At 53.4% G+C, this 27,050-nt stretch overlaps 1 protein-coding gene across 1 annotated transcript in view; it reads right to left on the bottom strand.

Annotated features, from left to right (window-relative positions):
• The window catches only part of SRRM3 (serine/arginine repetitive matrix 3), a 48,500-nt gene extending 28,626 nt beyond the window's left edge, over positions 1-19,874 (bottom strand). Inside the window, exons 1-2 of the mRNA XM_004688020.2 lie at positions 19,707-19,874; positions 3,864-4,128 (exon numbers count right to left, since the gene is read on the bottom strand). Coding sequence (XP_004688077.1) covers positions 3,864-4,096 — 233 coding nt within the window. The 5' untranslated portion in view covers positions 4,097-4,128; positions 19,707-19,874. The remainder of the gene's footprint in view (positions 1-3,863; positions 4,129-19,706) is intronic.
• Positions 19,875-27,050: the final 7,176 nt, after the last annotated feature.

Consider the following 27,050-nt stretch of genomic DNA (forward strand, 5'->3'; position numbering starts at 1 on the left):
CATTTTGGAAGGATGGTGCTGGCAGCGTGTGGCTGGAGAAGGGGCCCGGCGCTGGCCTTGGGTCCTTCAGGCCTGTGAGGTCAGAGCTAGAAAATGGGCCTGAGGGTGCAGGGGAGACAGTGGACAGAAACCATGTAGTGGGGAGGATGGCTGGGACTTGGGAGCTGACTGACCATATTGGGGGTTAAATAAGATGCACTACTTACTTCAAACCAGCGTTCCTTGACCCTCACCCAGCTAGGGTCTGCTTGCTTGCAGGTTTGGGCATCCATGAGACCCATTCCAGGGAGGACCAAGTCCTGCTGGCAGAGGAAGGATCCCCCCGCGCCCCACTGCAGTAATGCAGTGTGTGTGTGAGTGTGTGTGTGTGAGTGAGTGTGTGTGTATGCTGGCACCTCTAGGCTAGTGTTGCCAAGCCCTGGACCCTGATGGTCAGTGTCTCTCCCCAATTCCTTGTTCAGCTTCAGGCTTAGACATTTGGCCTTGGCTGCAAGGGGCTGGGAGCCCCGGGATGACATTCAATTATTGGGTAAAGGGGTCTCAAGTGCAACCACCACTTCCTAGTCTCCCCAGTGATGTCCTGAGGTCAACTCTCTCAGCTGAGGTCACGTGGAACAGTGGCTAAGGGCGAAGTAAGAGAGCCAGGCAGTCCGTTTTGAGTCCCTGCACTCTCCCACGTTCTGGCTCTGCGATTGGGCAAGTCCATACACTTCTTTTGGCCGTGGCCTCTGTATCTGTGACATGGGACCGTCACCGGTCTTTCCAGGTTGTTCTAGGTTAAGGGAGTTGATGCATCTAACACATTTTGCACAGTGCCTGCGCACAGTAGATGCTCCATAATGGAGTGACTGGTGGTTACCTGTCACCAAGCAGTGGGGCAGAGGATCTAGTCATCCCAGGCTCCCTGGTTTCCTACACCCCAGCTCTCTGGCAGGTCATCATTCTACCAAATGGGGAGTCAACTTGAGTCTTCACAGCCTGCTCTCCTAGGAGAGAAACTCTGAGCTGGAGAGGGAGGCGAGGGCCCAAACCATCCTCTCCCTGTGGTGGTGGCATGCCTGCCCACTCAAGGCCGTGCAGGAGGCCTGGCTGGCTTAAAGTCAAGGACTCGGCTGGAGGCGGGGTGGCAGGGAGGGCGATGCGGCTGCCTCAGGCCAGCCTCCTGGCTTAGCTGCTGCCCAGCCAGTCTCACTTCTTCTGTGCCTGCTTCACTCTGTGGGCCACTAGGGAAGGACACGCCGAATGCATTGTTGTTCTGAGAACTCCCTGGTTCACCCGCTGGTATTAGGGTAGGGTGAGGGGACACTGTATTTTAAAAGAGGTCCCCAGAGTGGGAAATGTCTCATTCTGCCTTCCTTGTGCAGCCCCAGTGCTTCTTAATTACTTCACTGGTCATTAATTGATCTTCACTGAAGTGAAGAGAGAGAGGTGGGCAGTGGCCTTATTATTCCCATTTCATAGATGAGGAAATAGAGGAGAGGGGAGGGCTTGAAGCGGAGGGGCCCCAGGGCTGGGGTGGAAGCTGACCAGTTTTACACTGCAGCCTGGGGGCTCCAGCCTGGCTCCCCATGACGGCAGGCTGCCTGCAGAGGCTGCCCAGGAAGGTGACTCCAAATCGCCAGTGAATGAGCCGACCATCCATCAATATTAAGGGAGGGATTGCTTTTTAATGGGGCCGAAGAATGTGTGCTGCTATTTCTAGAGGGAATATTTGTCAAACGCCTGGTAAATAAACATGAATGAACCAGTGTTTTCAGAAATGGATATTAATGACTGGATTTTATAAGAGGGCAAGGGCCCCTAGTGTCTATGGAGTCATTTCTGGGGATTGGCAGCATGTAGGGGAGCCCTGCGTGTGCCTTGGCTCCCTGAGAACCGCTCCGGAAGGCAGGTGTTCCTTTGGTATAGATGAGTGACTCTGGCTTGCCAAGGTCACAGGCCAGGGCTGGCAGCCTGGATTACTGGTTTTGAGGGTGGCTGTTCCCTAAGGGGTGGGGAGGGGATGGTAACTCATGGGACACTGCAGCCTGACAACCACCTCCACTGAGGGCTTCGTGGGGGGAGGGCCCTGAGTGGACATGGACACGGCCAAGTGACACAACCCTCTGTCTTAGCCGGCCTCTTATCTGACAGTCCCCTTCCCGGTGCAGTGGGAGACCGACGGAGACTCATGGGGGCGAGAGGACATGCAGGGAGGGGCGGAGGCTTGGAGAGGGGAAGCATGAGGGTGTGAGCTTTGAGTTCCTTGAAAGGATGGGGTTTTGAGAGGGTAAGGATTTTCAGAGTTAGAGAAGAGGAGTGGGCTTAGTGAGGGGAGCGGGGGCTTTTTGAGAGGGTGGGGTGGCTTCCAGGAATTCAGTGCAGAAGGCCAGCCCGCCTCTGTCCCACTCATCTCTCTTGTGCTCCAGCCACACCCGCCTGCCCACACTTCCTTCACTCTTGAAGTCTCCCAACTCAGCAAGATTTGCAAGTTTAATTAAGGGCCCTGGGCTCTCTCTGCAGAGGGTACTCCACTTCCCAGCCCCACTCAAGGCTGCCCCTTGGGATCTCATTTCCTCTGCCCACAACCCCAGCTCATCAAACCTGTTCTCACTGCCAGCTGGAGGCCTCCTTTGTCTGTCTTCAGCAGCTTCCATCCATCCATCCCTTGGGAGGTGAGTACCAAGTCCCTGTGCCCTTTTCTTTTTCTTACAAGTGACTCTGATGGGCACCCAACCGGGGACCTTGGGTCCCCCACCTGAGTGTCAGTGTCTTCCCGGGCTCCAGTGTGAAGGTGAGCTATTTCTCGGCTAGCTTTGAGTCGCCCAGGAGGCCTGGTGGACAGACACAGGTGTGGCTGGGAAGTGTGGCATAAGCTGTCTATCCCCTTCCAGTTCTGGGGCCTTTCTGACTTTGCCGCTCACTGACAGCACAGGTCTAATGGGCAGCCCCTGCTCCCCACCTTAACTCCCTCCACAGCCAGCCCACTGGTTGTAAAGGACTCAGGACAAGTGCCAAAGACCATCAGTTTTCCTCCAAGTTACACAAATGAGGGTGGTTTTGTTCTCTGCTTCTTTGCCTCTGGCTGGATACAGGCTGCCTTGTCTCCACTGGACCTGTGAGGATGGTTCCTAAATCCTACTGACTAATCATCGCCCACTGACAGCTTGACAAACTCCATTCAGCCCTCAAGACCCACTTAGATGCCTTCTGTCCTCTCCCAAAGCGCGTGGTCCTCTCCTGTCCTGTCTTATAGCTGCGATCCTCATTTGTTTGGGTTGTGAACATTGTTGTCCTTCTGAGACGGCAAAGGGGTGCGAAGGTGGGGAGTGGTCTTTGAGGAAGTCACTCCGGTCTGGCTCTGGGGTCCAGATTGCCTAGTCTGGGCCTGCCCACCTCCGTGGCAGGCTCCGGAGTAAACGTGTGGAACGGTGCTTGCAGGCGTGGCTGCAGCAGGATTCCACAAGCAGCCGGCCACCATGGCAAAGGCCACTTGCATTTTGTCTTGCTCAAGCACTGCGTGGACAGGGCCAGTTTGATCCACCCATTTTATAGAAGGGGACCTTGAGTTTTCAGGCCTCTCTTCCTCACTAGACTGGATGTTTCTGGAAGGCACAGACTCTTTCTCCTTGGCTTCTATGAACCGAACACAATTCTGAGTTGGACACAAGCAAGGACTCAGAGGCAGTTCCTGGGCTGAATAAGCTAATGACTGAAGTTTCACCTGGGCTGGCACCAATTCCTCTTGAACTGCTTCAGACTCTGGCACCTAGCTGGCCGGGCCTCCCGGCTCCCCAAGCTCTCACCGCTCCGCCCTCGGCCTCGGCCCTCCCCCCAACTCTGGCCCCTCCTGTACCAGAGCCCTGGGCCAAGAGCCAACTCACCCCTGCTCCTCCATCATCTCCTGCAGCTCCATGCACTTGAGCTCCACACGCCGCTTGCGCTCGTGGTCGAGGATCTCACGGTGAGCGCGTTTCACCGCACCGGACTCCGCGGCGCGCAGCTCCTCCTCTGTCCGTGGCCAGGCACCCGAGGAGGCCCCGGGCTGGGGGAAGCCATTCGCGGCGTCCGGTGGGGACGGCATGCTGGCCGCCCCGTTGTTCACGGCGGAGGACATAGCGGATGGTCCTGGGGCTGCTGGCCTAGGCCCTGCAGGACAGACACAGGGATGAGGCCGGGTGGTGACTTCCCGGCCACCTGCTAAATCCCTCTGTGCTGGGGTGGGGGTGGGGTTAATCCTGGAGATTAAAAGGCCCACTCATGGCGCTGATCCGCTTCCCCTCAGGCGGCAGAGGGGGGCTGCGTGAGGCAGGTTTGTACCTTTGGGTCACACCTCAGGGCATGAAGGGGTTCGGACACCCAAGTATAAGGTGCGTGGGTGCCGCCAGGCTAGATGGCCTCTAGGGCCCTTGGATCAGAGCCCTGTCGCAGCCAGGTCTAGTCACTGCCTAAGCATCCGTTCTGTCCGATGGCTGTCCCCTGGCCTCTCCCTCGAGCCCCTGCATGCACACCTGCTTGGAGCCCCCCAGGCAACCAAACTGGTCTTTGGGAAAATGTAAGTCTTATTCTTGTGTTTCCTTCATGTTTAGTTTTTTAAAAATATTTATTTGTTTATGCCTACAGAACTGGGGTACAAGCCAGAGATGTGGGGGTAGGGGACTGAGCCAGAGACAGAGTGGGGAGCAGAACAGGCAGAGCTATGAAGTACACAGCTGAGGGGAGCAGCAGGAGAGACAGGAGAGGTCTGTTGTGCCATGTGGGCCACTTCCCTGGCTGAGGATTGAACTCCTGCTGCAGTGACTGCGGACTGCTTCATAGTGCTGCGACAGCGCATCTTCAGGTTTAGTTTTGAGCACTCCTTCCTACCCCCCAAAACCTTTGTCTGACTCTGGCAGGTGGGGCCCCAGACCACCTGTGCTCCCACTTCCCAGCCTGTTCTCAGGACAGCCCTGGAAGGTGGGAAAGTGGCGCCTTCTCCAGGGTCAACTCCATTCCCACCACAGGTGCAGTTTTTTTTTTATCTGCATCCTTCATCTAGCTAATTCTTCAAAGTCAACATTCCAGGTGGAGGCCTGACCCAGATTGAAGCCCACAGGATTGTCCCCTCCTTTGTTCTGGAAACACTGCTTCTGAGGATGTAACCAAAAGTAGCACTGACATAAACTTCCCAGGCAGCAACCTCCTACTTATAGGTTCTGGGCCCAGTGGCTTTGGAGGCAAGAACCTGGCTCTGTGCTAGGCCCAAAGCAAAGAATATACATGTACTGTGTGCATACGCGCGTGCACACGCACACACACAGGGCCTATCTTAGCAGAGGGGAGGCACCTCCTGAGCTATTTCCATTTCCTTTCTCCAAGGCTCTGCTAGTTGCTAAGCAACAGGGAGGCCTCCTTCCCAGGGAATAGGAAGGGAGGGAGAAAGGGGTGAGGGAGGTGGGAAGAAAATAAGGAATTGGATATGTCTGGACGTCCTGGAGGGGCCATCCTTGAAACACAGCCCCCCAACACACAGCCGTTCACTCACTTGAGAGTGATGGATGTGGGAGTGTCACTTATCCTCTTCAGAATCTCTTATGCTCTCCGCAACCCCCCCCCCCTTTTCCTCCCAGTCTCTGCAGCTGCAGGAGGTAATAGTGGTGATGAGAACATAAACTCTTTGCATATGTCCATCCCCCTAAATCTCAAGTCCTGCGTTCCAGCCTGGATGCCTTTAATCCTTGCTGTGTGACCCTTAGGATGTTGCTGCCCCTCCCTGAACCTCCTACCTCCACCTTCACCTGGAAGCATCATCCAGACTCTTCTGAAGAGAAGGGCTTTGTGGGGTTTACAGACTACACTGCTGTTCCAACCTCTTCACCCTACGGTCTGCTGGCTTCCCACCTAAGCCCTACTGGCATCAAATGCAACCACACAATGGTAGCCGTAGTCACAAGAATTGCTTGGCAGTGGTGACTGCACTGTTTTAGGCCTAGTGAGTATTAGGAGGCTCTAGGTCTCCAGATGAGGATCTCCAGGAAGCCCTGGGTCCTGAGTCTGGCACTCAGGAGGCTGAGATTGGGACTGACTAGGGAAGTGTTATTATACAACTAGAGATGGAAACTTGAGGGTGAATGAGTTTGTTGATTGTGGTGGGAGGAGAGGCCAGAGGCCAGGGCAGGGGTGGGCATCATTTAAAGAGCTGTCTGGGCTGACCGGGCCACTTGCTCCCTCAATCCTCACTGGCCTCAGCAGCTAGCTCCTTCCCTCCCCCATCTCATTTCCTAGGCATCCACTCTGGCATATGGGCAACACCTATGATGCCAACCCGGGGGGGGGTCCATTTGCTCTCTTGCCCAGGGGACCAGGCCCATTTTTCTGGGGAGTCTTTTCCCTATCCTTGCTGTCAGAGACCTCCTTCCCAGTGATAATTCTAGGACTCACACATCCACTCCCTCAAAGGTACAAGTTCCTACAGTTTCAAGTAAACACTCCCAGTTAACACCTGTGATCACACGCAATATAATCACCTTCTTGCCACTAAAATCTTTCTATGTTTTGTACTATCCCAGGAAAGGCAGGATGTGGACAGGAACACTGGATTTAGAGACAGTATCCTTGAACTTGATGTACTACCTTGGCCTGAGAAAGCCTCAGTTTTCTCATCTGTAAAATGGAAACAACACTCCCTATCTCAGAGCGTGGTAAACCCTTTATTTTTTCAGTGACAAGCTTGTTGTGAAGACAGATCCTGACTTTCCACTACCACTCTCCCCCCTCCAGATTGGGGGAGCAAAAAAGAGACCAGGGAGGATGTATCTTTTCCTGGGATGGTCAGGGAAATTCAATGGTGTGTGAGTTGACTCCCTGAAAGGTGAGTCTTCTCAGTGTAAGGAAGGAGAGTCCAGGCGGGGGTGGCGGGCTGAAGCCGCACAGCCAAGGCCCCGGGCCAGGGCAGAAGGGGATAAGTGGCAGGAAGCTGCCTTGCTGTGGACACAGGGCAAGTCCCTCCACAGAAGGAGCCCAGTGTTGTGTGGGAGGGCTGGGAGGGACCTACCTCCTGAGTTTGCTGGGGGAAAGAAGTTCTTGGTAACTATTGGAAATGTGGCAGAAGTGACAAATACATGCAAAACCACAAAATTGGGTTGTGAAACTAAGTCTGACTCTTTGTAAAAATGAGGGTGTGACAACAGTGCTTATAACACACAGCAAGATACTTTATCTAGCTGGGAAAGAACAACTGTCTTGTGGCCAGGCACTCTTCTTTATCCAAGAAGTGAACGTGTCTCACCACCTCAATTCCTGCTGCTGAACCAGGCTGCACTCACGTTCCCTACACAGCCCCAGAGCATCAGGCACCCTCCTGTCCCCCCTCCTTTGCTTGGGGGGGGGAGGACCCTTCTCCAGACTTTGAATTCCTAAGCATGAGCATAGAAAGAGGGCAAAGGTAATCAGGAAGAGGCTAAAACAAACTAGAGCCCTCCCTGTGTTCCCAGACCAAGGGAGTGGGGCTGGGATGTAAGGGCCAAAGGATGGGGACAGAGTCCTTCAGCTCCTGGGACAAGTCACAGCTCTGGGGTGAGAGGCCACTGGGGCTCATCGGGGGACAAGGGCGGTGTAGGGAGAGAAGCACTGACACTGATAATGTAGTAGAGTAAGTGCGGGGTGGGGGGCGAGAGGCATTAACCAAGCTGGGGTGTGTGGGGAGAAGGTCTTGGTGGAAACATCTTGAAGCATAAGTAGGGGATAGTGGGGCGAAGGTGGACGGACCCCTGGCAGAGTGCGGGTATGTGTGGGAGGAAGGCTCTGGAGAGGAGAGAGAAGAGAGGGTGGTTGGATCTGCTGAGCCCAGGGCACAAGGAGGAGCTGGGGGAGGCTGAGCAGGTAGGACTCGTGGTCTCGGCAGTGGGGAGCCATAACGGCGGCTGAGCTGGAGAGTTCACGTCCAGTTTGCGTTTTGGAAAGATTTGGGTTTTGCTGTCTGTGGTCTTCAGTTTTGGTGGCCTCTGGTCTTTGGTGAGAATCTGACCCCAAACAATAGGCAGGCCCCCCTAACCCAAGAGAGACCCAAGGCAGACAGATGAGCAAGTTGCACACTTGCTCTGTGCCTCTGAGTGACTTAAGGTCTCCTTTGTTTCCTGAGGGGTAAAGGAATTAACATATGTACAATGGTTGACCATTCTACGCATAAGTGTTAGCTGTTAGTGCTACCCATAAGCCATGGCAGCCAGGCTAAACCAGAGGAGTGAGTTGAGTTGACCAGTAAGAATTATAGATCAGTATAAATCAGAGAGATCAGGTAGCTACTGCCCATTGCAAATCAGCACCAACTCATGAAGACTAGTAGGTAAAAAAAAGCCACTTTTCACAGATAACACGTGGGCTGTTCGAGATCAGTGTCCACTGGTCAGGCCACACCGCGGTGGGAGCCAGAGGAAGGGGCTGAGCAGGCCCAGGCTGGCAGCGAGAGGGTTAGTGGCGGCGCGAGCTTCCTCCCAGCCTCCTTGGAGTCTCTCAGGAGGCGCTGGCACTGCTGTTTGTTACCCAACCCTCTAGAAGACACTGCAGGGGGGAGGGAGAAATGCTGAAAGCCTTCCTTTCAATTATTCAGCAGCCAAGCTTCCTGTCGCCCCTCCAGGAGCCTGCGGAGGCTTTGGTCAGAGCCCCCAGGCTGGGTCTGGCGTGTTGGGCAGAGGCTGATGCCAGGAGGGGCAGGCGGCTTGGCCTGCAGGCTGCTGGCTCCCCGGCCCTCCTGCTCCCTGTCCCCCCTCACCCCCCCATTCAGTCCTGTGCTGAGCCAGCTGTGCCTGCGGTCTCTTCCCCTGCAGTCTCTGTCTGAGCAGTGGAGAGGAGGTGTTGGGGGCGGGGTGCCTGGGGCAGGCAAGGGAGAGGGTCAGCTCTCGGCCTAGCTGGGCAGCTTAAGTGGCTCCTGGGTCCAGGCAGCCCGTCCAGGTCTCCTCCCCTTAAGTCTCAGACACTGCACTTCCTTCACCCAAGAACACACTGGCCTGTTCCCTCAGCCTGTCATGCCCTTCCCTTCACCCTCCAGACTGCCCAAGCAGTCCTCCTGGGAGAAGCCCTCCAGGACCTCTTCTAGGGGACCTGCTGGGGGCCTCCTAGGGGAACTTGAGCCTTGGCTGTGGTTGCCACTTTCAGCGCCTCCCTCCTGTCATAACTGTGCACTCTCTAGCTGACAGGGCTTGCCAAGTGCATGACTGGGTCGCATCCATTTTGTGTCCCTAGTGCCCAGCTCAGGGCTTGACACGAAGTAACCACCCATGAAATACTTCCCGTGCTTGCATTGATGGGAGCGCACTCCTTCTATTTTTTTTACCCACCACCACCGCTGAGGAATTGGGGGGCAGTCACAGGTTACCGCTGTCCATTCCCTAGGACTTCATGTGTGCTGACAGCCACACGACTCACATGTCAGAGACTTTATGCGTCCAGCTCTGTCTTGGAAAAGACACGGAGAGCTTACTGGCACCTGGGCCCCTTCAGCCCTGGCCCCCTGCATCTGTTCCTCTTGGCTCTGATTTGGGTTCCCAGAATAGAGGATCTGGGTGGCAGTTTCCCAGGGACAAGGAGGCCCCCAGGGCCGACCACTGTAGCCCAGACAGAGCCTGGATGAGGGGAGCAGGATACAGCAAAAGAAGACTGCGAAACCCACAGGCCAGTGCAGACCAGTATTAGAGACATGAACAGAGCAGACCACTCAGGTCAGTTAGTAAACAGATCTGTGGAGTGATCTGTATCAGTATTGATACCAACAAACCAAGTAGTGCATTAGTCTCTCTCCAGACTCTGGAGTGTCCAGTGGAACAAAGGAATCCCTGACCCCCCCCCACCCCACCCCCTGTTCCTCTCATGGCCCTCATAGTCTTCAGGGTGCTGTAGCCTTCTAGCTAAGGAGCAGACAGCCTCCCTATGGCTGTCTGACCTAGAATGGAGGTTTGGGATTAGGGGAAGCCCAAGAAAGAAACTTTTCATGACTGAGCTGTCATTGAGGGCAGGGTTGTGGGGTGGTGGTGATCTCTGTGTTCTGGGGAGGACCCAAGCCAGATGGACTATCTTTGTGTCAGGACACATGCTCTCTGAGAATCCACTGAAGCTGGCCTCAGGGGCTGACTTGCTGTGAAATCACAGGAGTCATCAGCTTCTATCATCTCCTTCACCCCCTTCTGCTCCCCACAGGTATAGATTCTACCATGCTCATTCATACCTGATAGATGGACTGAGGACAAGCAAGAAGGGTTAGAAGCTGGTGACCAGATCTCTTTTCCCTCTGGGGCCTCAGTTTCCCCATCTCGATGTCATGTCTGGGACCTGAATACATGTTGTGCCAGGGTAAGGCTGGGTCCTGAGTCCCAGGCAGACCAAGACTGAGAAGAATCAAAATTGGATGATTGTGTGCCTCTCCCAGAGTTATCAGCAAGAAGGGTGTGTGCTGGACTGTCAAATAAGCCCCTTCCTTCTATCTACTGGGGAGGATGGCAGAGAAATCAGGGGCAGCTATCTCACTGCCCACACAATCTTATTATGGAAAATTCCCCTATTGACTGTGTAGGTTCTAATCAGACAGCCTGCCCTGGTCATCCCCTCCAGGTTTCTGCTGGGTTGGGTGAGATCAAAGAGAGCTGGGCTGGGGGCTGGAGCCTAGTCTGCCATTCCCATCGATCCAGATGCCTCTCGTTGCTAGGCAACAGCCTCGAGTCTCTCCTGGTCCTTCCTCCCCCGGGGGCTGCAGATCAAGCAGTAAAGGGGGGAGAAAGACCCCCACATCTATTCCCCCACAAGTCTTCCCTTACCAAGCTAGAGATCTCTATAGCAAGTAGGTGGCTCCTTCTCATGCCCAGGAAGCACCCCCATCCTGGGAGCTTTACTCTCCTACCAAAACAGACCCCATTTCTTCCCTCACGTTTGCATTCATCTGGAGAATCCTCAAGATCTTTACCTCCTCTGCTCTGGGTAACATGTTCTCAGAGAGACAGGTCAGGGATTCTCAGGAGAGAGAAAAGGACCCTCAGGGGGTCTGTAAAGAAGTCATGCAAGACTCCAGCCACCAACTTTCAGCCTGGACTGGACTAGATGGAGGAGACATTTACACTTGAGAGAATGACTGAAGACAAATTCACACTCCCAGTTTTGAGTGGGTTGGCTTTTATTTTTTTTCTTTTTCCAAAACGTAGGATGCATTTCATAGTAGTTTTTTTTGTTTGTTTCAAGTGTTATAATTTAAAACTGTAAGTTCTGTTTTAAAACAGACATAAAAATGTACTGTGGGTTTCAGGGACTGTAATTGACTAAATAATGTAAATCTATTCATTTTATCACAGTTTAATAATCTGCATATTTTATCTACCCTATACTGCTCATCTTCCCCCCCCCTTTTTTTTTGGTAACTATGTGACTTCATTCCAGCAGTAGTTATGTGGTGACCTACTTATATCCTGGCTCATTTAGGATTCTAAGGTCTGTCCCCCTCCTAGGTCTTTCCAACCCTAGGGGCTGGAAAGTATCTTGCTCTTCCCTCTGTCCTCTCAGCAGACATTTTTTAAAATGTAAACTAAGGGCAAGGAAGAGGAGATGAGCACCCCAAAGTATGAGGAGCCAGAACTCAGGAGTCCAAGGACCCGAGGCTGAGAGCCCCAAGAGAAGCCAGTCCCTGGCAGCGCCCTGTACACGTCGTCCTCCCACTTCTGCTGCCTGCACGCTCCAGCCCCACAGCAGTGGCTGCTCCCGACTCCTGCCCAGACCCAGACGCACACTTCAACTCTGAGAGGCACTGCTTTCAGGGTCCTTGACAAATGGCTGCAAATTAATGTCAATTAATCTGATTAGCCTAAATAGTTAATTAAGCAGTTAATTAACAACATCATTGACAATAACCTACAGCTCCTGAGGGATTGTGGGTGGGAGGCAGGACTGATGACGGGCCCTTCTTGTTCTGGGAAGGGGCAAGCCCCTTACGGTCAGATAAGAGCAAGCTGCTTGTGCAACTCTGGCCTCTCCAGATCTCACCTTGCTCAACCATTAGCCTTGGATTCTTCATCAGGGCCTCTGAACCCCACCCTAGTCACAAGCTCCCCACTCCCCGCCAGGGTTGAAAGGGTCTGAACCCCGTGGGTATATCTGAACCTTTTCAGCATACCAAGGAAGGAGAAGAGTCTCCTGTCTGGAAATCTAGGTCACCCTAAAGTCCCAGGGGGGTCCTCTTGTTCACTGCCATGGCCCCACCCCAGACCCCACACCTCGTAGCTTACAACCTCCTTGGAACCATGGGCCCCTCCAATTGCAGGGCAGAGTGGAGGGGGATCGTCATGTGTAGCCCAATCTAGGGACGAGAAGCCTGAGCTCCTGGCCCAGACCAGGCCCTGTGCCCACAATGGGACCTTAACAATGAATTCCACAGGCCCTTTGTCCTCACAGGGGTCCCTGTCCAGAGCTCACTGCAGCCCCGTGCCCTACCACATTTTTGCTGAGTGATATTAGTGACGGACTTAATCTCTCTGTGTCTGAGTATCTTCCTCAGTGGCCTGGCTCCTTTAGAGGATGCTGTGAGGACTGGATGAGTTAGTGCATAGGAGGGCCTCAGAGCTCATAAGAAATGTCAAATAAGCTCAGGGTGGTTATGGAGGGAATCAGAAAGGTAGAAAACCACCCAGAGCTGAGTCCACAGAAGGAAGCACTCCCCCAACCCTTCCCCCCCACCACCCATCAGGCCCTTGGAGGGAGGAGAGAGCTTGCAATAAGATATGACACAAAAGACTTGTGAGCAGAGGCCAAAGTTCAAGGAGGTAGAGCAAGAGGGCAAAGGACACCCAGGCAAGGGAACAGCACATGCAAAGTGACGAGGCAGCAGGTGTTAAGGCTAGCATGGAGTCACTGGGGAGTTTTTTTAAAATGCAGGCCCCTGATTCAGAACCTGAATCAGTCTTCTTCTTTTTTCTTTTTGGTAGGGAGAGGAAATTTGTTTTCCATGGACTGTTTTGGAAACACTGAGGCAGGTTCTCTGCACCCAGAGATCACTGCTGCAGTGCTTCTGGGGTCCCAGGCTGGGAGGAGCCCAGCCACAGTAGGAGAGGCCGGGCCCAGGCCCTTGGGCCTGAAATCACACCAATGCCCCGCTGTCCTCCCTGTGTCCAAATCAGGGTAGCACCCTGAAATAGCTCTGGTTGTGTACTGTCCTGCTGGAAGCATCAATGGGTTCTTTTCACTGCCTACAGAAGAGAGGTCTGGCTCCCCACTGGCACCTTAAAGGGCCCTCGGGAGGCCTCTGTCTGTGGCCCTGTTCTCAGCCCTTCAGCCCAGGACCTGACTCTCCAGTTACACTATTTCCCCTGAGCGCTGGGTGTGCTTCCTTCCACCCATCCCTGCTCATGGCTTTCTGCCAGAAGTGCCCTTCCTTCTGCTCCCCTTCTTCTCCCCACTCCGCCCCACTGAAAACCTGTACTCAGCCTATGAAGTTCATCTGTGAAGCCAGCTGCAGAGTCAGGCAGGCAGGCAACCTTCCCTCCTCCACACCAGTGCCTGATAGCCCTTGGTGCGCCCACATATTCCTCCTGAAACACTTAGCACTCAGGGGCTTTGCTCCCACCGACAGAGGCTGCTGCTCCTTTCCTCCTGTGCTTAGAGCAGGGTCTGACAATGACCGCTGAGCTTTCAGTGCAGAAGAGCTGCTGGGTCAATGCTTGACGAATGAATGAATGATTATCTGTGCTCTCTGATGTACAGGAGCAGGGAGCAGGAGGAGCCACTATCCAGGAGCAGAGAAGACAGGTTCTGGGGAGAAGAGTGGATGGGGACAAGGTCCCCGTGCCAAACTGAGTCAGTTGGAGAGCAGGGACTGACTGCCTAGAAGAGGGACCTGCAGGATGTCCCTGCTTCCTTACCAGCGCAGGAGCCCTCCCTGGTCTCCCACTAGCCAGTGGGTGACGACTCGTCTGCCAGTCCGGAAGCCCACTCCCAGGGCAGGGCTGTGTCTGATCCTCACAGCTGTGCCGGTAGCTGGGGAAGGGAGGGGGGCCCACGGGGGACAGGTGACCCCTGCCGCTGCTGCACCAGGTTTCCTTCCTTCCGCTGCAAACCTAACTGGGACCCAGCACCCCTCCCAGGGGCACGTCTGCTCTGCCACTGTGCCAACACCTCCTGCCGAGATCGACAGGCAGCCTTCTCCTAGGCTTCTGTCCTTAGTGACTTTCTCTCCATCTTCCACCTCTCCTCCCCCAAAGACAGCCAGAATGCGCCTCCTGAAGCGTGGATCTGACCATGCCATGACACTGCTCCAGAGCCTTTTGTGATTCCTACTGCTTTCCAAATAAATCCCCAGATCTTACTTTGGTTCTCAAAGTCTTTCCAGACCAGTTTGATGACACCCCTGGGCTCCCCTCCATTCCCAGTCACGCTCTCGATGCTGTGACATTAGGTCAGTTCTTGCCCCCTTAGTTCACCAGCACTTTCTACACCTTTGTGCTGTGGCCCACACTACTCTGGCTGTGATAGTGAAGGCTGTGCCAATAGCTGGGGAAAGGGAAAGGCCGGGGGTGGGGGTGGGGGCAGGCGGCCCTGCCTTCTCTGTCTGGCACCTTCCCTGTCGCTCTTCAAGGCCCAGTTTAAATGCTCTTTCCCAGAAGCCTCTCTGGCTGTCCACATCACCACAGACATCTTATCTCTAGCAAAGCCTCAAGGGGTCTTTGCTCTCATTTCCCCTGAGTGTCGAGTGTCGACATTTTTCAGGGTCAGTGTCTGACTCACCCTGTGTCCGCACTGTTCATACTGTGCCCAGAGAACAGGAGAATAGATGCCAACTATGTGCTCTCACACAACCACAGACCACCATGTCCTCACACCCGTCGCCCACTCATCACGCCTGGAGGGAGGAAGCACTGTGCCCTCTTTCCAGGGGAGGAAACAGGCCTGACTAGGGAGGTTGGGGCCCAGAAGACATCAGAGCCTAGGTGATTGGCAACAGGCCACTCCCAGGTCTGAGCTCTTTCCTTGGAGGACTGGGATCCAGATTGTCACGCTCCCAGGGGCCCTATGGCCTCCTCATGTTGTCCTTCCCCCAGCAGCTTCTCCTCCCTACTTCCGCCCGCGGCCGGGGGGAGGGCTGAGGAGCAGACTTGCCTCCGTCCCTGGCTGACCCTGTCATGTCCCACAGCATCTGGAGGGGAACTCAGAGGGCAGAGGAAGGCAAGAGTCTCCTCATCTCTTCCTGGCTCCCTGGGAGGTAGCTCCACCCAGCCTTTCCAGCCATGAAAACTGCTTTTAAAAGAATTTTTAAAGACATCAGAGAAGTCTCATGATAGAGTGAAATGGAGGATGCCGACCTCCCCCAACATGTGTTCCCAGTTACTTAAGTCTATGTACGTATCTATGAACACATGAATGAAATCCTAGGAGGATATACCCACCTCCCCTAACCCACAGTGTTCTTCCACCACTCTATCAGACTACAGGTGATAAGAATTATTTTCCTTGACTTCTACATTGCCATTCTTGTTCAATGAAGATGTTCTTAAAGTCAAAAGAATTCAATGAAATGTACTTTTACCTCTCTCCATCCTGGGGAGTTCTGGGAAGTGGTGGTGAAGTTGGAGCTCACTACTGGGAGGTGTCTCAGTATGGCTGGCCATACCCAATGCAAGAAATAGGGACAGCAAGAGGTCCCCAGCCCATTAAACTGCCTGTACCCCAGGGCCAGTTTTCTGGGGCCAGGCTGCCTCATAGTCTTCCAAGGACCTAGCAGGGTGCTGCGAGAGAGCTGTGGCACTGCCCGCCAGCCCCAGCTGGCACAGCAACCTCTGCAGTGGGCAGGAGTCCAGGCGGGGGTGGCAGGAGGATGAGGCCAGGCTGACTGCCGAGGAAGCTGCACCGCAGACCGGTGGACTGGTGGTTTTGAAATTAAGGGTGGGGAGAGGTCATCCCTGGGGGTCAGGGGCTGCTCTGGAGTTGGGCACATGCGCATGGAGGCCTTGCTCTCAGCGCCCAGTCAGCCTGAGGAGCCTGAACCTGGTCACCTGCTCAGATCCCTGAGAGCCACATTCCAGGTGACACGGCTTGGCTCCTGAGGGTGAAATTTTTGCCATCCTGGGCTGAGGACCCAGGAGAAGGGGAAGGGGGAGGAACTGTGAGGTGGTAGCAGGCACTAAGTCACAATAAGGATCGAGGTGGGGCCAGGCTGGGGTCTGGAACGTTGGCCTGAGACCAACAGACGTTCATCGGCCCCTCTGCTCCTATGGGCCTTCTGCCCTCCAGTTGATCTTTCTCTTCCCTCACTGGGCACCTCCGCTTCTGTTTCTTGATCCTCTCCTCCCCTTTGGGTCCACTCTCCCAGTGAGCCCTTCCCACACCCCAGACCCTCTTCCCTCATCTAACTCCTCTCCACTCACCAAGCTCCACCTGCTGTGCCTCTCCACCCTCTCCTTGAGCCTGTGTTACCCCGCTGAGCCTCCTGCCCCAGTGAGCAAGAGAACACTCTCTCCCTGATCCTCCCTCTTCTCACTACACCTCCATACTCTTGGAATTCTCCACCCGTTCACTGAGATAAGGTGTTGGAATTGAGAAAAAACTCATTTTTGCCTGACTGCTTTTACCCTCTCAGCCTGGACAAGTGTTCAATCAACCTACCCCTCTCTGAGGCCCTGTACTTTCTCCTTAGAGTGTCAGCTGCAAAATATCTCTAGCTCCACAAGATTTCATGAATAAGCATCATTCCTGCTGCTTTTGTGGATATGGGTGCTTTATGACCTGGGGCTTCCAGGACTCTGGCAGGCAAGTGCCCTGGAGGGCATTTCAGTGTCCCTGAAGGTCACCTCAAATCCTGGGTCAGAAGGGCTTGATCATGGCTCAATCAAGGAGTGCTGGAATGTTTGGATAAGCTGCCAGGTCTCCAATTCATATTTTTACCTTTTAGTCAACTCCTAACTTTATAGATGGGATGGACAAGTAAAATTTAAATCTCAGCTCCAACTATTAAATCACTTCTAAACAGTGGAGGTGACTGCTACTTCTGTCAATAGAACCACAGGCTTCCCAACATATGATTTTATAAAACAGAGAGCACTTAAATTCTTGGTGCTGGCAGAGCCTTTGGGCATCATCTAGTGGAGGCTATCACTTTATGATTGTGGACATGGAGGCCCAGAGAGAAGGACATGCTCAAGGTCATACAAGGAGCTAGGGGCAGCAGTGGATCCAGAAAGAAAGTCTCCAGACTCCTCTCTGAGTCCTTTAGCTACTCCACCATTTGTCACTCCCGTCGCCCTGTCCCCACTGACCTACAGTGTCCTGGTTGACCCTTACCCAGGAGAACCTGGAGGACTGAGGGCAGAATGATGTTGTGGAAGCCACAAAGAGCTCCTTGAGGTGGTCTTGAGGTGCTCTGTGACCTTGGAAAAGTCACATCCCTTCCAGGCCTTTGCTCCTCTGTGGAAGACAGATAGTGGCACCTTTGGTACCAGGTTATATGAGGATGAAATGCATGGGAAGTGACACATTGATGGCCCCCAACTGGCTGCTAGGACAAGAGGAGGTATGATCCTGCCCCTGGGCAGTAGAAGTGGGCAGGAGAAGAGAAAGTGAATAGGAGGGCTGACTGCAGCAGGGCTGGGAGTTGCTTGTCACCATGGTCCCATCTCATGGAGTGAGAGTTAGCCACTCAGAAAAGAAGAAGCAGTCACTGGCTTGCCGAGGTCAGCAAGAGGCTGGCAGGCAGAGGAGGTGAGAAGTGGGTGCGGCAGTGAGCAGATGGGCCTGCCAGACCTGGACTCCTCCTCTTGCTGACGTGGCAGTAGTGGGGGTGGGCTGTGATGGGGGCACCCAGCTGGCCAGTTCAAAGCACACTCCACCTCCAAACATCTGAGTGACCTTGGGAGAGCCAGCTCTTCACCACCCTGAACACCTTGTCCATGTGCCTCAGGATCCCCACCTGGAAAGCTGGCCCCATAAATCAAGAAACTGGCACTTAACTGGGATTAATATCAAGGCTCTAGAACAGGTCATCAGCTCCACACCTGCCTTAGGGAAGCCAGCTTGAGTGGCTTCATGACCTTGGGAAAGTCACTCAAGTCTCATTTCACAGTTATGAAATAGGGACAGTGATGGCTTCTTAGTGAACTTTTGTGAGGACAAACTGAGTCACCTGTAGTAGTATACTTAATATGGAGCCTGGTATGAGACCTACAAACAAATTCTACTTCCTTTGGTATGAGAAAGATTAACTATTAAACAGTTAAAACTTTTCCACATTTATCCAGCTCCTCCTTAAGAAATTTTTATTTGCATTTTACTCACTAACACTCACCCTGCATTTTACAGGTTAAGTTTCCCACCCATTATCTGGACTTTTCTTTAAGCAAAGAAACACTGTAGATACTGTTAACACTATGCCTGTTTTATGCATTGGAAAATAGGCTCAAAAAGACAGACTTTGGCCCTAACTAAAGTCAGGTAGCTTAGATTTGAACCCATGTTTTTCAGACTTCAGAGTCTGTGACTCCCTACCCATTCACCCTCATCTCTTAAAAAAATCCAATCAGTGTTTTACTCTTCAAGAACTCTCCACCCCTCTCAGGAGAGTGGGAAGGGGTATAAAGTGAAGGAACTAAAAGGCTGGTGTTGTGTGGGAGCGGTTTCCTTGTCAGCCCAGTTCTATTTCTGGCTGGGGAAGGATTTGACATATGCTGGGGTCATGACCTTATGATGCCCCCTGGAGAGAGAAACTCTCCAGCCCCTGCCAAGCACCTCAGCACAGTACTTATCTTTCCCCTTGACACAGGACAAAATATTATTGCAGGATCTCTGATGCCAGAAGTGGACGAGTGGGTGAGGTCTTAGGGGGAGTGGGAAGTTATAGCTGGGAAGATAGGACATAAGCATCAGAACCCCAGACCATACCTTCTCTTGCTCTGCCCCAAATCCATCCCTACAATAGATCTGCTGCCAGGAGTAGGAACTGCAGGAGGTTTCAACACTGTCCAGGCAGGATCCCTGGGAGGGAGGGGGAGGAGGATTCAAGCAGAGACTGCGTCTCTCTCTTCTCTCCTTTCTCCTTTATACCAGCAATTTGCTCTGGGGTTGGGCCCACTCTGAGCTCCAGAAACTCTCTCTGAGCATACAGAGGAGAACCCCCTCCCCCCCCCCCGACTCTAAACTCCTACTGGCCATTTTTCTCTCCTGTGTCCTCCATCCTCTTTCCAGTATGAGAGTAAATGCCATCCTGTGTGAGACCCAGTTTTCGTTGCCAGCTCCTGCTTCTCCAGGGGCATTTGGGCAGCTGGGAAAGGGGCCAGACTGTTTCCTATACTTCCACCTCCTGCTGGACAGAAGCCAAACCTTCAAGTAGGGGCCTGCTTCCTCCACCCTTCCCATTGACCAGCATCTCCACTGGGATCCTGCATTGGTCTCTCCCCTTCCCTGGGGACCAGGTCCTTCTCCTCAATAGGGCATGGACAATTGAACTGTTGTTGTGGGTCCCTTACCATCCTCATAGAATGACCCATGGTCATTGATGCCCATAAGAATCCTACCCATGATCCCCGCAGGGTTCTCACTTTCCCCATCCCTTTCAAAAAATGAACAACGTTCCCCAGGTGTTTCTCACCCTTGAATAGACACTCTAGCAGTCACCCGACACCAATCCTCTGCCCAGGGATCTGTGGACCCTGAGCTCCAGTCCAGCTGGTGAGGCCCGAGCTTCAACCCACCCTAGCCCCTCTGGGAAATGCCCCCGCCCCACCAGGGGCTCTTACCTCCCCGCTGACCGCCGCGCTTCGCTGGGAGCAGAAGCCAGGTTCTCCGACCCCGTTTGTCCCTTCTGCCTCTAGGTCTCCTCCTTGGCTCGAGAGGCAGGGCAGGTTCTGGGCCCCCGCGGCCCGGCGCCCTCCGTCTCTCCGCGGGCACCGCCGCCGCCGATTGCTGAAATGCTGGACAGCGCACCACCATGGAGGCAGCCTCCCTGCCCACCCGCCGGCCAGAGCGGCCCAGAACCCACAGCGCCCTCTTCAGGCCCGGAGGGCCGAAAACAAAAGCGGCAAGGGACGCGGCGTCGGAGAGGGACCCGTCTTAGCAAAGAATGTCTACTACACCCTCGCAGGTGGGAAAACGACAGCTGCCTGGAGGTTCCCAGGACCAGAGTTTATCAGTTTGGACCTGGGAATGGAACATGGTATCCTGAGTTCTTTCTGGGACAGTGCGCAGCGGTTTAAGTGCAGACCTGTCTAGAAGACAGGCCTCCAGGACATCGTGCGTCCTGGCGGGCAATGAGGCCAAGGGGGTTGGGGGGGACAGAGTCCCTGGAGAGAATTTTGAGGATGGAATCTCTAGACCTTTGGTGGTGCTGGGCTGGGCTTCTGGAGTTCAAGTTACCCTTCGGTTTGTCTCTTGGTGACCTTGGGTAGCTTGTCCACCCTGCAGTATCTGCCCCACTTTCCTATCTGCACACTGAGCTGCGCGGAGGAAATTCAAGCGTGGGGGATGGGTCCGGAAGGCCCAGAGAGCTTTTCCCTGGTGGAAAGGAGGAGGAGCATCTAAGCTTTGCCCGGAGCCACCAGCGGTGCCCAGGGCTGGTGACTGTCTCAGGAAGCAGGCCTGGGGATCCAGGAGCCTAGGGTGGCCAATTGAGGCATCTGGGGCACAGGTGTTTAAAAGACAATCACGTGTCATTGAGTTACACCACACTGTGTGTAGTGAGTGTGTCTGTTGTGAGTGTGTGTCTGTGTGTGAGTGTGCATCTGTTTTGGTATTCTTGTCTGGAGTCTGTGTGTCTGTGTCTGTGGCATCCTTCTCCCTATACCTCTCCTTTCCCCCACATTTATTCACCTACTTGTGTGTGTGTGATTGTGATTGTGATTCTGGCACTGTAGGTTCATCTTGCCTGTGAAACAAAGGTTGGGGTGGGGGAGAAGAGTGGGCCACTCAGCAGCAGCTGCCATTACTGCAGCCCCATGTCCCCAGGGGTGGCCCTCTCTCTGCTTCCCACCTCTGGCTGCATGAATATTTCATCTGCTGGGGCTGTGGGCGCCTATAGAACCCTTGAGCTTGCTCCCCCTGCCTGGGAGGGGCTAATCCCTTTGCTGGACTGAGCTGGGTCTCCCAAGGCAGAGCAGGGAGGAACAGATCAAGTGCTGGGGGAGGGTCTCTAACACCCAAACACCCTCTTTCAAGTCCAGCGTCTAAGTCATGATGTTAAGGGGAAGGATGTCCTAAAGGAACTCTGCGGAGTCCTATGGACTCCACCTCCTACTCCAGCTTTCTGGACCCTACACACTACTCCAGTGATTTTGAAACTACAACTCCCAGCAGTACTAGGGAGAGAACTGCGAGGACCCAAGGGTGGAGCTAAGCAGGCATTCTGGGACTTTGGGGGATAAATAGGGCGCCATTGTGTCTCTCGCTCTCTTGCTTGGAAACGGCTCTCTGGACCCCGTGACTAGGGGTTTTTAGTTAGTTTCTTACCAGAGCTCCAAGTCAGCCCAGCCGGTAAGATATTTCAGTTGTTGTTTCCTTTCCTTTCCCCCTTTTGCAAATAAACCCATTATTGACCCTTTTGTGTGTGACTGCAGCACAATTGAATTTTAAGCACGGGTGAGGCCCCACAGACAGGCGGCCCAGTTCACACTGGGGTGCCCTGTAACAAGAACACTATTAGTCCTGGAAATCTTCAATTCCTCTTCTCCCTACAAATTGTCCTCTTTATAAAAATGCGTCTCTTCACCCCAAGGGTGCCCCTTGAACCAGACCTTGGCCCTGCATTCTTGCCTGTTCCTTCCCTCTCCACATCCATTCTCCCATAGCTCTTGGCCAATGAACCCTTCCAATACTTCTCCATATAAGATACACCTCCTCACTCAGCACTATTTTTCCTTCTTATCCACCTTAGTTTTTTTTCTTTTTGGGGTAAAATATACATAACATAAATTTTTTCATTTTAACCATCTTAATGGTATAAATCAGCGGCATACAGTATATTCACACTGTTGTGAAGTCAGCACCCAAACCCAGTCAGAAACTCTGTGGTGCACACAAAACTCTTTTTCTCCAGTTCCTTCTCCCGGCAACCCCCATTCTGCTTCCTGTGTTCATGACTCTAACTACTCTAGGTAACTCATGTACATGGATGCATATAGTGTTTGTCTTTTTGCGACTGGTTTATTTCACTGAACACGATTTCCTCAGTGCTCACCCACACTGGAGAATATATCAGATCATCCTTCCTTTCTAAGGATGAATAATAGTCCATGGTATGAAGTGACCACCTTTTGATTATATATTCATCCATCTGTGGACTTTTGGGCTGTCTTCACTTTTGGATTTTGTGACTAACGCTGCATGAACATGGGTAGGCAAACATGGGCTTGCTTTCAATTTTGGGGGGGTCTATACCCAGAAATGGAATTACTGTATTATATGGTAATTGTGCTTAATTCTTTGAGGAGCTGCCATGCTGGGCCCCAACATGCTGATGGCACTAGCAATGCATTAAGGTCTTGATTCCTCCACATCCTAGTTAACACGTTTTTTTTTTTTTTTTATAATAGTCATCCTGGTAGGTGAGAAATGTCATCTCATTTTGACCTTGATTTGCATTTCACTGATGATCAGTGATGCTGAACATCTTCCCATGTGCTCGTTGGCCTTTGCTGTGGGCTGTGCACCCTTATCTTTATCTTATCTCTCTCTACCTATCTCCCATCATGTTATGCCTCCACTTGTGAAATTTTAATATATATGTATTTTTTTGTTTTCACACCCTAAAACTTGAGCTCTATGAGGGCAAAGACTTTGCTCATGGCTGAATTCCCAGTTCCAGAACATAGTAGCTGTTGCTTGAGTGTCTGACTGCTTCTCTTGGTGTTTTCCATCTTCGCCTGGCCTCACCAGCCAAGCTGCTGTCTGTCTTAAATCTTGCCATTTGGATTATGAGAATGATGCTGTTGTGAACAAGCCTTTCCAAGTGGACACTGGCCCCAGCCTGGGGTTCAGGAACTGGAGTGGACTTATGCTCTCCATTCCTCTATAGATAGACTCACTTGCCTCCAATCTGCCACCAAACTTGTCATTGCCATGCCCTGTCTCCTCCCCCTCTGCCCCTGCTGGCTGGTATATCTGCTGGTCTCCTGACTGTAGCACCTTTTCCTGCTTCCTTGTCCTTCAGCTCCAAGATGAACTCCCCTCCCAGGTGCCCACCTTCCCAGGTACCTGGTCACCCTATCTGGGGCCTCACTCTCAGAAGTGAGCAGGAAGCGCCCTGTGATGAGCACATAGCTAGGTCGGTGTCCTTCACCATCAGATGCCAGCCCCAGAGAGTGGCTTACAGAGGCCTGAGCTCAGAAATGGCCCTGCCCCTTCTCTCTTATTTTGCCTGTCTCTGCTACCCTCTCCACACCGTCCTATCCCATCCAGAACAGGACCTCCACAAAGGCGGGGCTGGGGTATGCTTGTGTCTGTATTTCCCACACCAGTGTAGAGGAGGCAAGAATCCTGCTGTGGAGTGGAGTCATCTGTTTTCCTGCCTCCAAGCTGTTTTTCCCCCTTTCCCTACTTCTATCCCTCCTGCTCCCGACCTCAACAATTTACTCTGCTCCCTTTTCCCTCTGTCTTTGCCTTGTCTCTTTCCATTTATTTTTCCGTATAATGTGCTACAGAGAAGCACCGTGGGGGCTCTTGGACTTCCCATCAGTTCTGTTTTTCTGATGCCTCGCAACATGCTCCCCACCCTGGGCATGGGAGCCACTTTAGTGCTAGTTCACTCTGAGCCTCCCTCCAGACGTGCTCATCTGCACCCTCCGGGTCTGCTGTAGTGGTTGCTGTGTAACAAATTCTCCCAAACTTAATGACTCAGAAAGGCCACCATTTTATTTTACTCACAAGTGTGGGGGTGAGAAGGTTGGTCAGGTGGCTCTTCTGCTTCATGGGCCATTCGATGGGGTCACCATGCAGTATTCCTTTCATGAATGGCTAGTGGACTGGAGGGCTGGGTGCCCTCAGTCACATGTCCCGGACCCTAGCAGGGCAGAGCGCTGGGCTGGCACATTCTCTCCTGCAGTACTCACAGCTCTCTCCACGTGGTGTCATTGGACTTCTTTTTCTTTTTTTCTTTTTTTTAAGATTTTACTTATTTGTTCATACAAAAACTGGGGTACAGGCCAGTGGTGCAAGGGCAGTGCAAAGATTCAGAGACAGAGTGGGGAACAGAACAGGCAGATCTACTGAAATAACAGCGCTGAGAGGAGCAGTGGGAGGGACAGGAGAGGTCTGCTGCGCCATGTGGGTCAGCTCTCTGGCGGGGGGTTGAACTCGTGCCCAGTGGCTGCAGCTGGCTTCATAGTGCTGCACCTTAGCCCATTGCGCCACCTGGGAGAACCCTTAGACTTCTTACAGGGCAGCTCAGGGCTTTAGATACAAGAGTTCAGGGTGGCTCAGGGCTCTAGATTTAAGAGTTTCAAAGGAGAGGAAGTGGAAATTGCCAACCTCGTAAGGCTGAGAAGGCCTAGCAGGCACAGCATCCTTTCTCATTTCCAGTGGGTAAGCAGCTGCTGGGCTCGTGCCACTATCTAGTGCTCCTCTATCTCTACCAGAGGTGGAGGCATGGCTCCTACCTCCAGCTGGGAGGAAGATCAAGGACTGGGCGATGGTCTTCAATCTGTTATGCTGCTGAGTTACACTTTGGGGGGCCGACCCATGAGCACGCTCCTGAGCTTGCAGCGGCGCCTCAGCCCCTGGGCTCTTCCTTGGCCCAGCATGCCTCACAGTCCCATCACCCTGGGCCCAGTGCTGTGAACCCCACCTCATCCCAATTCATTCAACAGCCCCCTTCCTCCACCTGCGTCTCACAGCCACACGCTGACACTCGGGGCACAGACACAGGATGGCAGGACCGGGCTTGCGTAGTCACTGGGCTCTCACCAGAGAGACGATATGAGATGCCCGGTGGGGTCGCTGCAGGATTCTGTCCTCACTGGAGAGAATCCTGGAACTAGAAGACCAAAGTAGTTCCTTAAGCCTTAACTCCAGGGACAGTGTGCATGCCGCCCAGGGCACGAAGACAAGAGGTGACACCGTGAGGCACCTGTACCTGTTGGTCTGCCAAGGAGCAAAAACACAAATGCCAGGTCCATTTTCCTCAGCTGAAGGGGAGCCTGGGGGCTCTGCAGGCCAGAGGGAGATGGGTCAAGGGGTCTGCAACCCTCAAGAGCTACTGCAGCAGTCTGGGAGATGTTCCTGGAGGGCTGGTCTTGAGCTGGGCCCAAAGGGTGGGGAGGACTTGAGGAGTGTATGGCGTCAGACCTAGGCCTTAAGCCCAGGGCACTGCTTCCTAGCCGTGCAGGCCCTGGAGGTGAGCTAAGCCTCACTGAGCTGCGGTTGCCTCTGTATAATGTCTCTGGGGGTTGTCACAAGACACCTTGCAAGTCCTCTTGTCCTAATTATTATGGAGCCTTTGGAACTGCTGATGCAAGGTGAAAGGTCAGAGGTGCCCTCCTGCCTTTTTTCTGGAAATGATGACAAAGCCCTTGTCCTCTGCCTTGGCTCTGCCCTGGCCTTTCTCACTCCCCCCTCCCTCCCCTGCAGCCCTGGTGCTGCCTTTTGCCTTGCACTGTGCAGGGTTCAGTCTGCATTCAGGGACCCCTGGGCGGTCTATCTCTGGGCCTCTCTGCAGGCCGTCCGTGGCTTCTATCTCTCTGTTTCCTCCCCTCCTCCCAGCATATCACTCTCTCTCTGTGTGCAGAGCCTGGGAAATTGAGGAGTCCCTTGTGGCAGATGGGCAGGGCTGACCTTGAAGCAGATCTTTAATAAAAAATGAGCCAAGGCAGCAGCCTCCCCCGCTCCCTCCCCTGCACTCCCTGTCTTCCCTCCCAGCCCCCTGTTCTCCTTCCCACACTTGCAAATCTGCCAAAAGGGACATTGCTCTGGGTTAAGCATTGCTCTCATTAGGCTCCTTTGGAGGGTGTGAATCCCTGGGATGTGGGCGTGAGAGGGAAGGATGCTTTGTGGAGACCAGGAAGGGTGTAGGAGAAGAGAAGGGGTGTGAAGCCCTGCCTGCTCCTGCCTTAGAGCTTTCTGTGAGTCCACCCTCAAGGCCTCAACGCCGTCCCCATGTTCAGACCCCTCTGGTGGCTAGAAGCCATCCTGGGGTGAAGGAGGGCTGTCATCACCGTGGGAACTCGGAATCCAGGCACCTACAGACCTAGGTCCCACTTAGCCTGGGCCCAGGAGTGAAGATGACCCATGCTTTGAACACTGCTCTAGCTCTTATTCCCTCTAATATCACCATGAGCCTGTAAACTGGGGATTCATCCCAGCTCACAGATGAGGCCCTTGGCAATCAAAGTTCAGCGCTGGCCTCCTCCCTTAGCCCATAGGTGACCCAGGCAACGATCTGCCAGACCCAAAGTCAAGTTTGCCCTGGATCACTGAAGTCTTGGGGCATTGTCCTGAATAGGACACTCCCCTGAGGCTGGGACCCCTCCTGGTCCTCAAATGTGGCCCTGTGGAAGGGGCAGTAGTCCCCAAAGCACTTCACCGATTTCCTGGCTCCTCAGTACATGCTTTTCTCTCCTTAGACCTTTTGGGACCCTAGCGCCTGAATGTCCTTGTGCTGTCCCCATGATGGATGTGTGACCCTGCCCAGCCCTTCTGCCTGTGTGGTTCTTACAGGTATGTGAGAGGTGTAGATGTGTGTATGTACAGAGGGTCTAGTGTGTATGAGGCATGTGTGTGGGGAGGTAAATGAGAGAAGGGACACATTAGCGAATGAATATACGAATGAATGGGAAGTCACTCAAATGGCTAAGTGAGGGAAGCACTGAGTCAGTGAACTATGCCTCCCAGGCAGCCAGAGGCAGGAACAATGGGAAACACACTGCTGAACACAGTGGCAGGCGAGACAGGAAAGGGCTGCTGTGCCAAGTGGGTCAGCTCCCTGGCCAAGGGTGGAACTCGTGCTGAAGCAGCTGCAGTTAGCTTCTCAGGGCTACACTTTAACGTGTTGTGCCACCAGGGAGGGCCCGATATTCCCTTTTGAAAGTGGGGAGTTGTCGATGGAACCTGAATGTCCACCCAAGGACTACATTTCCCAGCATCCCTTGCATGTAGAT

Source organism: Condylura cristata, unplaced genomic scaffold, assembly GCF_000260355.1.
Source record: "Condylura cristata isolate star-nosed mole 26May11 unplaced genomic scaffold, ConCri1.0 scaffold00024, whole genome shotgun sequence".
NCBI lineage: Eukaryota > Metazoa > Chordata > Mammalia > Eulipotyphla > Talpidae > Condylura > Condylura cristata.